This window comes from Dromaius novaehollandiae, chromosome Z (assembly GCF_036370855.1).
Source record: "Dromaius novaehollandiae isolate bDroNov1 chromosome Z, bDroNov1.hap1, whole genome shotgun sequence".
In the NCBI taxonomy this organism is placed as follows: Eukaryota; Metazoa; Chordata; class Aves; order Casuariiformes; family Dromaiidae; genus Dromaius; species Dromaius novaehollandiae.
Window position 1 is genome coordinate 39915853 of NC_088132.1, and position 15465 is coordinate 39931317.

At 39.1% G+C, this 15465-nt stretch overlaps 1 protein-coding gene across 11 annotated transcripts in view; it reads right to left on the bottom strand.

The window, feature by feature from the left end:
- LOC135324836 (tumor necrosis factor alpha-induced protein 8) overlaps positions 1–15158 on the bottom strand; it is a 65244-nt gene extending 50086 nt beyond the window's left edge. For 2 of the 11 annotated variants that reach the window (XM_064501804.1, XM_064501806.1), the window contains exon 1: positions 15025–15158. Coding sequence is in view for 1 of the 11 variants with exons in the window: in XM_064501805.1 (XP_064357875.1) it covers position 15025 (1 nt within the window). In the remaining 10 variants the exon portion in view is untranslated. Of the gene's footprint in view, positions 1–13372; positions 13390–13521; positions 13540–14376; positions 14495–14723; positions 14742–15024 lie in introns of those variants that run through there. The other 9 variants (XM_064501805.1, XM_064501815.1, XM_064501808.1 and 6 more) reach the window with 9 other exon arrangements.
- Between the last annotated feature and the right edge of the window lie 307 nt (positions 15159–15465).

A 15465-nucleotide genomic window follows, 5' to 3' on the forward strand; every position in this document is an offset into this window, starting at 1 on the left:
TTAAAAAATTATTTTGATAGGCTTCAAGCAACATAAGTTTAGTTTATTTTGGGGGGACAGAAGTTTGGAAAATGACTCTTTTCTACTCTTGGTATTTGAAAAATGGTGGAAGAGAACAATCTGACTGCAAGTGGCAGATGATGGCAGCATAAGAGTTGGTTTCAGCCTATGACTGGAAAAGCTTGCACTGGTATTAACATGCATCAGCTGCTGCATATTAAGCAATTTCTTAACAGTTATTGGCTTCAAGTTCTCCAGTAAGGCAGCAATAGCAGTCACCAGGGAATTCTTCTGCTTGCAAAGTTTCTACAACAAATGCATTCATAATTTGGGGAGAAAGCAAATATGAGTTACACTTCCTGGAACGTGCTGTAACCGGTCATCTTTACCATCATGTAATGTCAGCAAAGCTCAGAACATTTGAAACAAAAACTGAAGTTTATCTAAAAAACACTCTACAAAATGTCTTTAGTGTATAGCTATTGACAAAGCATGCTTCCTTACAACTATCCTCTGCCAACTATTTTAGTGAACATGAGAAGGTGCTTTAATTGCTCTTCTGAACTACTGTTAGAATTTCAATCTAGGCTATTCAAATAACTTGTCAGTAGTATTGCAAATTCCCCAAATTTTAGCTCTGAAAAACAGGTTCTTAATCTATATATGCCAGCAAGCATGAAGGGGCTGAAAGATCTCACTTCCCATGGTTGATAAATGAAAAAGATGTTCTCACAAAACAGGAGAGTTGCATTCACTGAAGTGGTACCTTCCTATCAACACTATAATGCCTAAATTTGGACCTGTGAACAGCATACTTAGGGAGTCACTGCCTGCGTTTCCACAACTTAAGTTGTATTTTACATATAAACAGAGAATGTAGAAAAAGCACCAAAATAAGTAATACCTCTAAAAACCCACAGAACTGATCCGAGAATACATTTTCTGAATATAAACTGAAAAACAATTCCTCTAAAAACATGATGCTCTGCAATTAACTGTTTCTGTCTCTTAAATGATCTTAATAGATGATAATCTTCTATTTAAAGCTTCCAGTAGTCATGCGTAGACTTGAATTTTTTCCCCACAAGAAATACAAACTTTTAAACAGTTATGTGATATCACAAGTCAAAACTCAGATTATAAGTCATGGGATAAAAAAATAAATCCCAGAAATTTAATATCTAAATGTTAAATGTATGAAGCTTTACGCAAATTGCATCTTCACTTGAATTAGCTGGGAATGTGTGCTTCTGGAAAAGGGGTACTACTCCAGGTCTGGGTATGTAATTCCAAATGAGGGAAAACCAAAGCTATAACCAAATCCTTCTAAAACTCCTGACTACCTCCCAGTGCTCTTAAGGGCATTGAGGTGGTCATCTGCCACAGTTAAATGACTTTAACTGTCTTCACCTTACTTTCATTGTTTCCCATAGGATTAAGGCCATTAATGCTTCTCATAAAATCAGTTCTACTTTTCCTGAAAGTATTACAGAATGATAGTGATTTTAAAACAAAGTAACTTGTGATTTTCTTTGAGGAGACTTTCTTTTGGTACCAGCCATTGCTCACCTGCAACCTCTTAGCTGCCCAGGTTAAGGTAGAATCTGCAAATATGGGCATGTGCACATAAGGGAATTTAAAACATAAGAAAAATAGGAAAATCCGAAAATACGAACTAGCTGCTTTGTACTTCCTTCATAAAAATAAAGCAGCTATGAAAACAGCCTAAACAACCAGAGCACTCTGCGTTTCAAACTCTAGAAACAATAAATCATCTATAATTTATCACTTACTACTATCCTCAGTAGTAAAAATATGAGTTAAAGTTAACATTCTGTATTTCCAAGTATTAAAAATATGCCAAAATAATACTGTCTTTGGATTTCTTATATTTTATGCCAAAATAGTAAATAAGGAAATTCTCACCAAGACTACACTGAGATGAAATTGGGAGTGCATAGTTCAGCAAAAAAATTAAAGCTATAAGATGTTGCAGTTATCTCTATGCTAAGCATTTTTCCAAGAAAATTCAGGGTTAAAGGTTCAGTGGAAAAAAAATTAAAAAACAAGTCAAGAATGAAAATGCAGAGTTTGGATATCCTCACCACGTTCCTTCAGCCCTATAACAATATATTAAAGGAGAAGAATTACTTTTTAAGAAACAACTCAATTTGGGGTCCTAAGCACTGAAAAGCTTTAGTTATAATAATCTGTATATTAGTAATACAGGAGAACATTGCTCAGGCATACTACACTTATTCAGTGTACATACAAGTACATGCACTTATAGGGAAATCTGGAGACATTTATCTGGATTTAACACTCTGCTAAAATCCCTATAAGAGAATAGATATGAATCACAGGAATAAAACTACTTTTTGAGCAGCTTTCATTTAATAATTATTCAATAAACAAATATTAAAACCAGGTATCTGCTATAAGAAAAGTTTCTGATCATAAGAACATTTAGCTTAGTATGCTTTAAAACAGCACATAAAGATGGATGTGTGTTACATAAGAAAAACTATGTAAAATTTTACTTACAGTCAAATATTATCAGCTACTACAGACCCCTCATTTAAATGAATGCAAAACACAATAGAAATCAAGTATTCCTATTTGGCAGGTGAAAGAGTTTTATTCAAATACAGAAGCTGAATTCTTTCATTCATGTTTTGTATGAGTTTAACATTTCACATAGAGTGTTTTCCTGCACCAGACTGCTTTCAGCTTGGTTTACATTTGTTCAAAATAGACACTACTCCAATATCCGTAAACTTATTTACTCTGGATCACACAATCAGCTACACACCTCTCCTGTCAATAAAAGACACAGTGTACTACAGCCAAACTCATTTTCCCTTTGTGCCAATTATTTCCTATGGGGTCATCTTGGGCTGCTTTCATCTTACACTACTCAAACACTGTTACAGGGCTTCATGGAGGAGAACAGCAAAAGAAAGGAGAGTTTCATACAACTGCTGTATGGAAGAATCACACACACAAGAGGCACTAGCTAGTCAGAATAACAGTTAACTGTATACATATGATGCTGAAGGAAACCAGAATAAACTTTTTTTGTTCTTTTTTATGGTGTCCTTTAACACATATGAACAGCTAATTCTGACAAAAGTTACTACACAAACAAACGGGTCTAAACTTAACTTGATCTTACACTCTCTAATTATAAAGTTTGCTTCCTTTAGAGCACTGGGTGGAGGGGGGGCACTAAGAGCAAACAAGTTATTTCCTTAAGTCTCTTTCCAGTTTTTTAATTTCATTTTCTTATTTCACCAGTTTATGTTAGAATACCTTCATCAATTTTATCATCTAATTTCCTCCCAGGTGTTCAGTTGGGCTGTTAAAACATCACTGTTCTCATTTTTTTCTGGCATGGCCTGCTCTGCTTTGTGCAAGGCCTCAGGATTCCCATTTTAAATATTGGAACTAACCTGTAAATGCAGATATATAACTAAAGATTAAATTGTGCATAAGTACCACATCTTGAAATAATTTCAAAAAAAGAAAATCAAGAAGTTATACTTCTGAAGCACTTGACTGTGCTATTTTTATTCCTCGAAGCAATCTCACATCCAAAGTTTCATTTAAAGTTTTGGACCCAAATAGGGAATTGGTTTTGCTATGAGCTGTCACACATTAACTATTACAGAATAACTATTGCACAATAATTGCATTTATACAGATAGCTATTTCCTATTTCAATCCTTGGTGTATTCAAACAGACTTTTCAGATATAAGATCATAATATTTGGGACAAATAATAGCCTGGCGCTATGATCTGCTGCTGGCTCAGCGCACTGCAGGATTCCCAGAAGTCGGAAGCAACTGGGAAACTGGGAGCTCTGTCAAACTGACATATACCCAAGAGTCCTCTCTCATCATTCAGCACACATTTTTACTATTTTGCACACAGATGTGGTCAAAGCAGTCAAAGATGCTCTGTGGCTGTACATGGAAAATAGAGCTGAAAATGTTGCAATGTGCTTTTTAACTGAAAATTCTGGCAGGGTCTAACAGGTCTTCGTAGGTTTACTTTGGTGAAGTGAATTGGTTTCCTAGTACATTGTTTTAATAAAAGGGGTTGAGGGTCAAAAGTGGGTTACAATGATATCCTTAGCTCTGACTATGAGCCTAGAAGAAAAGGGCGTCTGTTAGTAGGCTGTAGCTTTCAGCAAGCAGCACTCCATAGCTTGAAATTTATAATTAGAATCCAGTATTGTTTAAGGCATAAACAAATTTAAGGCATGTTATTTGCAGTGGGCTACCCTGCAGCAACATTAATTGCCTCTGACTGTCTGAAGTGCCTCCAAATTAGTGAGGCATAGTACTGCTGCTCTTGAGGGAACCTCAGGTGAACGTACACGAGCTGAGGAAATGAACCAGTGGTCACTGCTCTTTGCTTCATCTGTACAGGGGCAAGCAACAAAATGTTTATTTCCCTGCATTCTGAAGCGTAATCTCAGAAGATTTGTACTTAGTCACCCACCTGAATACAGGAGAAACGAATAACCCTGCTTCCTACCGCAGTGTAGCATTACTAAAGGTGGATGGTTACTGTGGGTAGACAAATACAGTCTTGTCATACACGTCAGAGCTGTGCATAGTTCTTTACACGATGCTCCTGCGCCCCTGCAGACAATCCTCAGAGCACATGCACTGTCCAAAACACTCACGAGATACTACGTGATCAGACAAGAAGTTAAAGGATTCTGTCACTTTTCCATACTATTGTTAATATTAAATACTATTAAATACTCCACACATTATTATGGCCTAAAACACTGCTCAAATTATTGACCCTAACAAAGAGCAATGATCCAGTTGTGAACTTCAATGGAGAGAGCCTGCCAACTTTCCTTGATGCAATTTTCTTGACGCAATTGGCTTTAAAGCCAATAGGCCATCAAAATATTTTTACCATGGGAAATTCCCCAAAGCGTTTTCAGGTCATATCTACCCAAAACAGAAATAATATCTAGAAAAGCTTTAATTCACTGCTTCTATTGCTTTTTCGTAGCAAGGCTGAGCTCAGAAAAAAAACCTTTACTGTCAAGTATTTTTTCCAGACTATCATGCTGCAGATCCAGGTGGGTATCTAAATTATTTCTGTAGTAAAAGGATCTTTTGAGAAAGACTTCTTTTCTGGCTGGCACTGTTGTCAAATGCCTTTGGTTACAGTTTTAGTTGACAAAATTACGGTATACGAGAAGTTCTTTCTTTTATTTTTGGGCCCAGTAAGTTAATTTCAGCTCTTTGAGATTTCTTATTGATGTCCCAGTAGTGGGTCAAGTTCTGGAAATCACTACTCTTTGCTAATTTTTAATTATCACTTTGCCTACCTGTTTATTGCCATCCTCCTCCATCAACATATTTTCCACTGAGACACAGGACACCAAATTTTAGTCCTGTGCCATAACCATTAGCTTTTTAAATAATGTAGTAGTAAGGCAAACAGGTGAAATACTGGGTGAATACACAGTCATGAATGCTTTTTTAGTTTCTGTGGGCTTCTGGTTTACTTTTCCTACATATAAAGGTAACAGGATGTTACATGGTACACCCTGGGTTTAAGTTTGCTTACCACATACTACTTCTGTTTTATCACCATTTTAAAATTAAATTTCAAAGTCCATTGTAATGATGCATGCTCCTTCCCCAAACTCAGTCACCTACATACACACTCTTGTACATGAGCAGAAAATAGCGTTGCTTTTCTGACACTGCTTCCTGTGCACATAACAGCAGCATATACTCCAGTTCTGGGCCCTTCTGCTGACATACTTTAGAGGTCTCAAATGTTGACTTCCTGTCAGCTGGATCCAGACACTCTGAAAAGATTTTCAAAGTACCTTGTTCTACAATGACTGAAACCCAGGACTGGCTTGATAAATAGATCTGGATACTTCTTCTTAAACAAGATCTTTACAGAAATACACGGTCAATGGGATTTATTTCTTAAAAATCTTAAATTTTAACATAAGCCATTATAATATGAGTATGCTAGAACACTGTGAAACACCTAAAAACTTCAGGATACAAAAAACACTTCTCTACACTGATCTCATTGGAAATCACAGTCATACAACTGGTTTCTAGAGATGACAGATGATCCGCACAGTACTGTGGAAACAGAACATGGTCTCCGCCACTAACTGCAATGCTCCTCACCTCCTGATGTAACCTAGAACGTGCTTTAAGAAAAGATGATATTTTAGTAATGATCCAGGCTTCCAATATTCTCTCCTACTCAGTCTATCTGAAGTGCAAGAAACGTATAAACATCTCAGACGGATTTGAACAGCTTAAACTTTAGGAGTTGAATAAAGAAAACGTAGCTGGTATTTCACAACCTATCACTGAGTTCACATTCAATATTCCTTCTCATCCATTCCCCAGTTATCCTCCTCATCTTTCCAACAAAGCTGTTTTTTTAAGTGGCTTACAACTATCTACCTGCCTATTCAAAATCACCTGTACAGCAAATACCACTAGTAAAACATGCACAAAAGCATTCAGCAGCAATCAGCATACTTTCTACATCATTGACCAATGTGGCCATTTGCAGACCAATATAACACAAATTCATAGCCCATATTATACAAATTTCTCTAAAAATTCAGAGGTTAATCACCTTTCTGCTATTATTCTGTGTTATACACACTGCTTTTTAAAAGCTTTCAAAAGATTCAGGAAGAAACAGATTTGCAGAGCTCGTTGTCTTCAACAAGTTGTTAACCTAATATACCAAAGCACTTTGGCAAACATTCAATGGATAACAAATTAAGTGAAGGTACCTGAAAATAATCAATTGAATTCACATAAATTCAGAGATAAGATCTTAATGTGAATGAAATTCATGCAAATACAACAGTATTATGTAAACTGTTTCTAGAATGACATCTTTAAACAAGAAATATCCACTTATCAATACGTTGTCAACTGCTGAAGAGAAAAGGAACAGAAGCTAGAAAAAGCTTTGATCAGACAAGAAGTTGAAGGATGCTGTCACTTCTTAATTTTATCTCATAAAAAGCATACTTAAGTCTCACACACTACTAAAACCCCCATAGCTGTTTATAAAATCATTCCAGACATTCCAGAAAGATGATACAGGGTAAACTGCAAGTAACACCATAAATAAGACCAGACTGCTTGAGAGAGAGGTTTAACTTCTGCTGGAGTTCTGAATTACTACAAGTTGGAGACAGCAGGAATTGGGGGGGGGGGGGTCACAATTTTTGCTGTTTTTTCTTTCATCTTGTAAAGAAGCATGAAATACAAGAGTCAATTAAAGTCCAGCTGCTAAAATACAGGATTTGTGCTCCCACTTAAGGAGGAGGAATGTAGGACAAGCCAAAGATGGGCAAAGGTTTCTCCTCAAGACTTGAAAATTATTTTAATTCTCAGAAAAAAACAGACTGAACAAATATACAAAAAATCCACTCTTCTATCAGCAAGTTTATCAGGGTATCAGAAATGAGTTAAACATACATATCTATTTAGGAATACTCCAAATTAGCCTAATCACAGGGCGCTTGTTTATCTAAACTCTTACTTACTGCTTTTATGCTTGCATATACTCACTATTTAAAGAGTAATATATTCCACAGTTGATTCAGTAAGTCACAGGTAACTTCTGACATCACCTTTTATTTATCTACAACATTCTGAAACCGCAATGTCTAAATATTCCAAAAATCTACAAAACATTTTGGTGGGTACGTAAAGATGGAGTTGTTTCACCCACATCTAACATATTAGTTATTAGATATTAGTATAACATATTAGTTAATCACAAGATATTGGAGAGAGCTCAAAAAAACTGAGTGCCTCTTATAAAACTATGATGCTTTCCTGACAGTAATAAACATAACAGCAACTTCCTCTTCTTTCCTCAAAGCAAAGAAACACCAAAAATTCCCTTTAGAACTATGTACATAAAAATAAAACTGAATGATTTCGGTAAGTCAAGTGGCGGTTATTTACTCCAGACATTGTAACAAAAAAGTTAAATCATATTTTCAGAGCATTTTGTTATTCACAGCTGACAAGAATAAAAGCCCTCTCTGCAATGCAATGGACCATTTATAGTTAAAAAGGAGCTGCTGAACAATGCAAGCCTTCAAATCTGAACAACATCAACATAGGGAAAGATTTAGGAACCCAGACTAATTCTTTATTTTAGTGGCTAACTTCCAATATAAAGGTCAACATTTTCTATGCCCACGTCTGTAAGAAAACAGTACAGACAGCTTTTTCCCCTCAACCATATTATAGTAAGACCAACGACTTAGTTATGGCTTAAGATTTCTCCAGACTTAGCAGGAAGTTAGACTGTATTTCTGTTAAAGACTGAGTGGCAGTAGTGATATATTTATGACAGAAATGCTCAATAACATATTCACTCAGCAGAGTTCTGACAGAGAACTGTTTTGACCATCTGCAATCTATTTTTTCAGGATTTTTGGATTAGCTTCCAGACCTTTAGGTTCACTTGTAGATAAAAGACAGTTACTTCAGGAAAGTATAGTATTTTGCAATAATCCAAATATATTTTTGATAGTTCAGGATTACCCATCAAATTGCAAGTGGCACCATTATATAATAAGAATTGAGTCCAAAGCAATTTATTTCAATTATAAACTAAAGGGAAATTAATTTTCACAGAAACATCGTATTTCCCAATCATTGAAATGTCGTGAAATTTTGTTTGATAAAGTCCACTTTAGCATGTTTTTTGACAAGATTTTCATCTCCTTCTTAAAGATTTTTTCCATAACAGGTAAAACATTTTCTTTCCTTTCCAGAATCACTTAGAACTTTATTATTTAATATGCCTGTCAAGATAGACAATTTTATAAGGTTATGTGTGTGTCATATACATATGTTGGACAGGACAGAGGGCTTGAAAATCCATTACTAGTAACTGAAGTTTTTTTCCCTTCATAAATTATATACTCAACCTCAAGGTTCAAGAGACAAGTATATTTGAAAACTATCATGTGCAGATATACTTTCTCAGCCTAGAGGTTTTTTTCTTGTGTATCAAAACCTTCTACCTTAATGTATTGTACCCTTTCCCAATTTTTTTCCTGTGCAGAGGAATAATCTGGAGTACCATTATGGTTTTTTCTTCAGTTCAGCTATTTAGGACAGAAAAACTTGAATATATTTGAGCCCCAGGAATTTTTTGCAAACAAAATACCAAAACAGAAAACCTATGTTGTTTCTACAAAAATATTTGATTAACAAAAAGTTAACTTATACATATCAAATGAAGACACTCAAAGAAATAAAATAAGACATGCGAAGTTGTAAGCCACTGAAAACTGATCACTTTTCTTGAAAGCAATCTGTTAGTTCTTAGAGTTTGTTCTTCCATTTCCTGACTTGCTCTTTCAAGACAACGTCCATAGAATCAGCACACTGCTTAGACATGCCCCCATCAAGCTGTGATATAAAAGCAAAAATTAAGTAAATTATAACAAAGCCTTTCTTTGAGGAAAAGAAAGAACTGGGCATGAGTCCAATGTTTTTCCATTATCAAACTCAGAGATAATATGGATGAATTCTATAGCCCAACTCTTGGGGATAAAACAGTAATAGCTTATTTTCATTGCTAATTAAGAGGGAATAACAGCAAAAAAGTGGAACTCCAGTATATAACGGGCACAGACCTTCTCTTCTATCTTGCGTTCAAAGTGACCAAAGTCTGGCAAACCTTATCGTCACCTATGCAATCTGGCATAACAGTATATAGATACAACAGTCAGTATTTACTTAAGATAGTTCATTTTAAATAATCACCACACAATGCAAATCGCCCTACTGATCCAGACAGTAAACACACAATTCACACAACGAACCATTTCTACCAGCTCGTACTGAACTCTAGGGCCTCTAGACACGGAGACTAAACATGCTAAATATTCTGCAGTGGAGGTAGACTGAACACAGCCCACTGCTCACACAAACCTTCTCCAAATGATTAACAACTATCACCCACACTCAAAGATGTATCTGAATAACTGCCATTAGAAACTATTATACCAGCCTGATTTCTTTAGGATAACACTGCTGTATTCTTCACTTCATCGTTTCGTAAAAAGGAAAAGATGATGAGTTTTAACATGTATGGCATATATTTAATATAGCAAATGTCATTCTACTTCGAGCAAGTCATAAGAGTTGTACATTTTGTTGATTCTATCATAGGAACTGAACTTCAAAACTAAATATTAAAAACATAGAAAAATAACCAATCTTATTTTTGGAATAAACATGTGATCTTAAATTAGGCCTGTCATATTTAACACTGAAGTTCACTTACTAGGAAATACAATTTCAGTTAATGAGAAAGTCCACAGAGAACCTGGGAAATAATGCAGATTTTGATACAGGTATCTTCTTAATCCTCAGTGTGCATTTTAATACTTTACCAATACCAACTAAGGGTTTTGTAATCTGCAAGGCAGATAACAACTCTGAAGTCACTGTAACAACTCTGAAGTCCTTGTAAAGTATGTTTAAGATGAGACACTTACTTTTTAACCATCTGAGTTTCCAAACAAAATCAAAATTGAAACTAAGCAATAGCTTTAATGTACGTAATTTAAAACTAAAAATTTCTTTGATATTCCATCTCACATTCACCTTGGACAGCAAGACCTATTCTCATTAAATTCAAGATCACTGTGGAAGTCCCAGGTATTGCCATGGAGAAAGAAAGACAAAAGGGACATTCTGGTTTTAAAGGACAGTTTCAACGATTAATGCAAAAAACAGCACCTGAAGCCCAATCAAAATTAGGAAGTTGACTGTTGTAATTATATATTATTGACTACGTGTTTATTATCAGCTTCTAATGTAAATCCAGTATTCTGAACTTTTCCCCCCCTTGAAACGTGTTGGAAATGCTAACGAAACACGCACGCACCGCTGATCTGTATATCCCTACGTCGGTCTCACAGCGCACAACGCAGGTTTCTAGGTGGAGGCGTGGTTAGTGCATATTCACGCCAGAAAAAGAAACTCTGGTTTGATGAAAGCATTAATTGGGAAGGGAGCGTAAAAAAGTCTAGTGAAACCTCGCTCGTTCACTTAACTGCCAAAATGCCATCTTAACTTCTACTTGACCGGAAATATTATTTTCCCCAGGTCTTGTGATCTGAAGATGCTGGAGGCAAAGAGGAAAAGAAATCCGTAACTAATTTGAAGCCATACTGAGTTTCTTTGATTACAAAGTCAGTATTTTACCTCAAGTAAAAATGACCAGACTTTCCACTACATCTTGGCTGAAAAACGTTACAGAAACTTGTATTATGCAGCAAACAGACAACATGGCGGCTTCTTGGCTCTAAGGAGAGACTTGGGGAGGCGGGGGGGGGGGTGACCCTAAATTCTAAGTTAGTTTGCCTTAAATCATCAGCTATTGGGGCACAACATTTCATATATCTACAGTCTCTCCAAACGACAGTTGATACTACCACAATTTGTTAAACTGCAATACATATCACAGGAAAGTATCTTGACGCTTGTTCAAATGTACCTTATGCTCTTTCTAGGGAGAAATTTCTTCCTATATATTTTTCAGTTAAATTTCATTTTGTTCATCAGAACAACCTGATGCACAAAGCCTAATTACAAAAAAAAAAAAAAAAAAAAAGTGAGAAGTTTACCAGTGGGGTAAAGAAGAAGAAAGTAGTTTCAACGATCTGCACAGGAACGAGCGGGAAAGAACAAGAAACGGCAAGAAACTATAAAGGGAGCGAGGGAGGGAAAGAAGGATGGAAGGAAGGTACAGTCCAAATACTTTGTGTTATATTTCAATGACACAAGGTAGCTATAAACCCCAGTTTACCCAGAGAGTACTGTCTAGCTGCTTTGAACCACTCCAGTACTGCAAGAACTACTGAAAACATATTAACGACCATTCAGGTTAATCAGGACATTAAAGTAGATAAATCAGATTTTATTTCACCAGAAATATCACTTGGTGATTTTTTTTTTTTACTGTTCATGTACAAGAAAGAAGAATGAAGAGAAATTCTATGCAAAAATCTCTATAAAGAGGTACGAGTACACATCAGCAATTTCAAAGGAAATTTCTCACAAAAATGTTGTAGCTTCTCTCTACCTGCAGTTTACATGCCATATTTTGTTATTCAGTACTTTTGTTATTTGTATACAAATAATTTGTGGGGACATATTACTTGCATTAAAGATTATCAAGCATTTTACTGTACAACTTGGAGGACTTGACGTATTGAAATAACAACTTGACCAAGGCTGCCATTCCTCAACAGTGATCATTTGAAGCAATAATTTTCCTTTACCTAGCAGGAAGCACTTAAAGAGTACTTTTTCAAAACAGGCAGATTAAGTCACAAAGTACACTAAAATCTAGGTTTAGTCAGATTAGTTACTACTCAACGGAAGTGAGTCGCTTCCTGTCACCAGGGCAAACCGTGAGCGACCTCCATTTCAAGCACGAGCATTTTGTGCTCCTACAAAGATCTGTGCCGTAACTTTTATTTTGACAATGCTCCATGTGAGGTTTCCTTTCAGGTTAAAAAAATAAATGAATGCACTAGAATAACTTAATTCCTTCTTCCTGCTTCTAAGCATGTTCCACATTTTGTCTTCCAAATAAAGGCCTTGGTTCTCCTTCCCCTGCAGAAGTCCGTAACTTTGGATTCCCCCTCCCGCCCCCCATCGACTTCGGGTTAGAGACTTAGCAAATTTTTGCATGTTTATTTGGCAGCTGGTAGATGATTCCCACCTTTCTGGAAACAGATCTCTGTTAAGAAGCAGCGAAGAACATCCAAACATCTTCTTCTAATACATGAGCTGCTAATTCCCTTCAGGACTGTTCTTTCTCTTCCCCGTTACCACCATTTTAAAATGATGTAACCACAAAAAGTTATTTTGTACATACAACATGCAGTACCTGGGTCCTGCATTTGTGTCTGCAACACATGGCATTACTTTTTGTACTCCTAATACACAGCAACAATATAAACAGCATATTCGGGAACAGAACGCATTCAGCTTAACCTCAAGCTATAATAGCTCAGAGTTGCATTGTCTCCAAAGTTTACTAAAAGGCTCATTAATCATTGCAAGTTAGGAATAATGAGAAACTTAAACCACAAAGAAATACAGATTTCCATGAAAATTCATTAAATGGAAGAATTATAAACAGCGCTTAGTAAGTGTCAATGACTTTTTCACATTTTTAAACAACATTCATGGATCTAAAATATTTCCCAACAAGGGAACAGCAAATGCGGGCAGAATTGGGACTTCACCTTGGTGCAGTGCCAATTTTCTCATATATCTTTTTAAATACCTTGTAATCTGATCCGTACCACCTCTGCCATACACACTCCAGGTTTACAAACGAGGAATAGCAACCTGGAGCGTTACGGCAATGCCCACAAGCGATCGGGTTCAGGCTAGCGAAGCTCCTTCCCCACCAAACCCGCACCCCGCTCGAACCTAGGTCCGCGGCAGCTCCAAGGCCAGTCTGCTCCCAAAAAGGCTGCGGCTCTCAGCCGCGCTTTCGACACTCTTTCAAAGCAGATTTCTGACTGAGAGCTGATAAGCGAGGCTGGTGGCTGTTAATCCAACCTCCGCGTACAATAGACAGCTAATCTGCCTTCTCGTTTGGGCTATCAGACTGCTCCGAGAGTTTTCTGACTGGGCAGTTTATAGCCTGAATAGCTTCAGTAGTCAGTTATGCAAAATAATGTGCATACCCGGAACAGCACATGCGTAAACTGAAACGTCGCTTGGACTGCGTTTTGCTTGACCAGTGCATGCACATGTTCAAGCTGAAGTGACAACACGCACATATAATTGCACACAGAGCTGCAGAATTAAAAGCTGCACTGCAAATTTCTCAACATTAAACACCTGCACTGAATGATAACTTATATTCTTCACTAACAACATGTAAATAATGTATATACCAATTTTACTAGCAGCAATTTTTGCAAATGTTTCAAAATCAAACTCATGTACCTCGAATAAGTGAGTCTTTGACTAGCACTATGCAGAATTCAGTTGCATTATCATAATTGTCCCTTCTGCCTTAAAAACCACAAATCTGTTTTTGAGTGAGTTCAGAAAAAGATGAATATTTTTAAATGCAGAAATACTTCTGGATGCATGCAAACGGAAATACTTTCGAAAGCACAACAGTGACTCCTTGTCCGGGTAAGAGCAACAAAAAGAAGATAAGCAATTATGTCTCCTCAAAAAAAGAAAACCCAACCTTGGCATGCATTTTTCAGCTAAACACACTGCTGCGTAACAAAAATCTCAACGTAAACAGTTTTGGACAGTTCCTACCTCAAGAGTTTTATCAAGATATGCTTTTAAACGATAGAGTTTGCACGGCTGTAGAAGACCCGCCAGCCGCACGCCGTGAGGGCTGCAGCTGGGCGCCAGAAGCGCTGCTGCAGCCGGGACTTTTCCAAGCGAGTTGCACCCTGCCGCCGCCCCTCGCCCCCAAACCCGAGCAGCTCCCCAGCTCCGCCGGGAGCCGAGCCCTGCGCCTGAAGACGCGCTGGGCGCCAGCTCAGGCTCCGCGAGCGCGGGGGGCCACGATGGGACCTCGGGGCCAGCGCCGCCGGGACCTGACGCGGGTACAGAGCGGCTCCCGGGCGCTCCCCGGGGCCGCCACACACGGCCCCCACCTGCCGCCGAGGGGCGGCCAACCACCCGCCTCAACGGTCGCCGCCGCCGCGCGCCCCCAGGGGGGCTCCGGAGCCCCGCGGAAGGGCGGGGAAGGGGCCCCGGCCTGGCGGGGGCGGGAGAGGCGCCGCCGGCCCCCGGGGCCCGTCGCGGCGCTGAAGAGCGGCGCGGCGGGGCCGGGGGCCAAGGAGGGCGGTGGGCTGACGGCCGGCCCCGCCGGGGCGGCGCGGCGCGGGGGTCCCGTTCCGGCGCGGCGGCCCTCCCGCCGCCTTGGGGGCGCGGAATGGCGGCGGCGGCACTTACTGTGTGGGCGCGGAAAGGGGCGCGGCGGCGGGGCCTCGGGGCGACGGCGGGAGCGGAGCGGCAGAGCGCCCCGCGGCAGAGCGGACCGAAGCTGCCCGCGCGGAGGCCGGGGCGGGGCCGCCCCGCGGAAAGGGTGGGCGGTGGCAGTGCCGCGAGCCCGGCCGGGCGGGGGGAGCAGTGGGGCAGGGCGGCTGGGAGGGCCCCGGTGAAGACGAGGGGGGCGCCGCTCCGGCGCGGCAAGGGAGCGATCGAAGCCGGAGTTGCTGCAGGGGTAGAGGCCGCGCTACCGCGTTTGCTGCTCTTCTGCGCGCTCGGGGTGCCGTGCTGGGGGCGGCGGCAGGCGGCTGCCTCCTCTAGCGATCGGAGTAGCTTAGGCTAAAAGTCAAGAGTTTCATACTTCCACGTACTGTCACATTTGTATGAAATTAGGCAGTGCTAAAA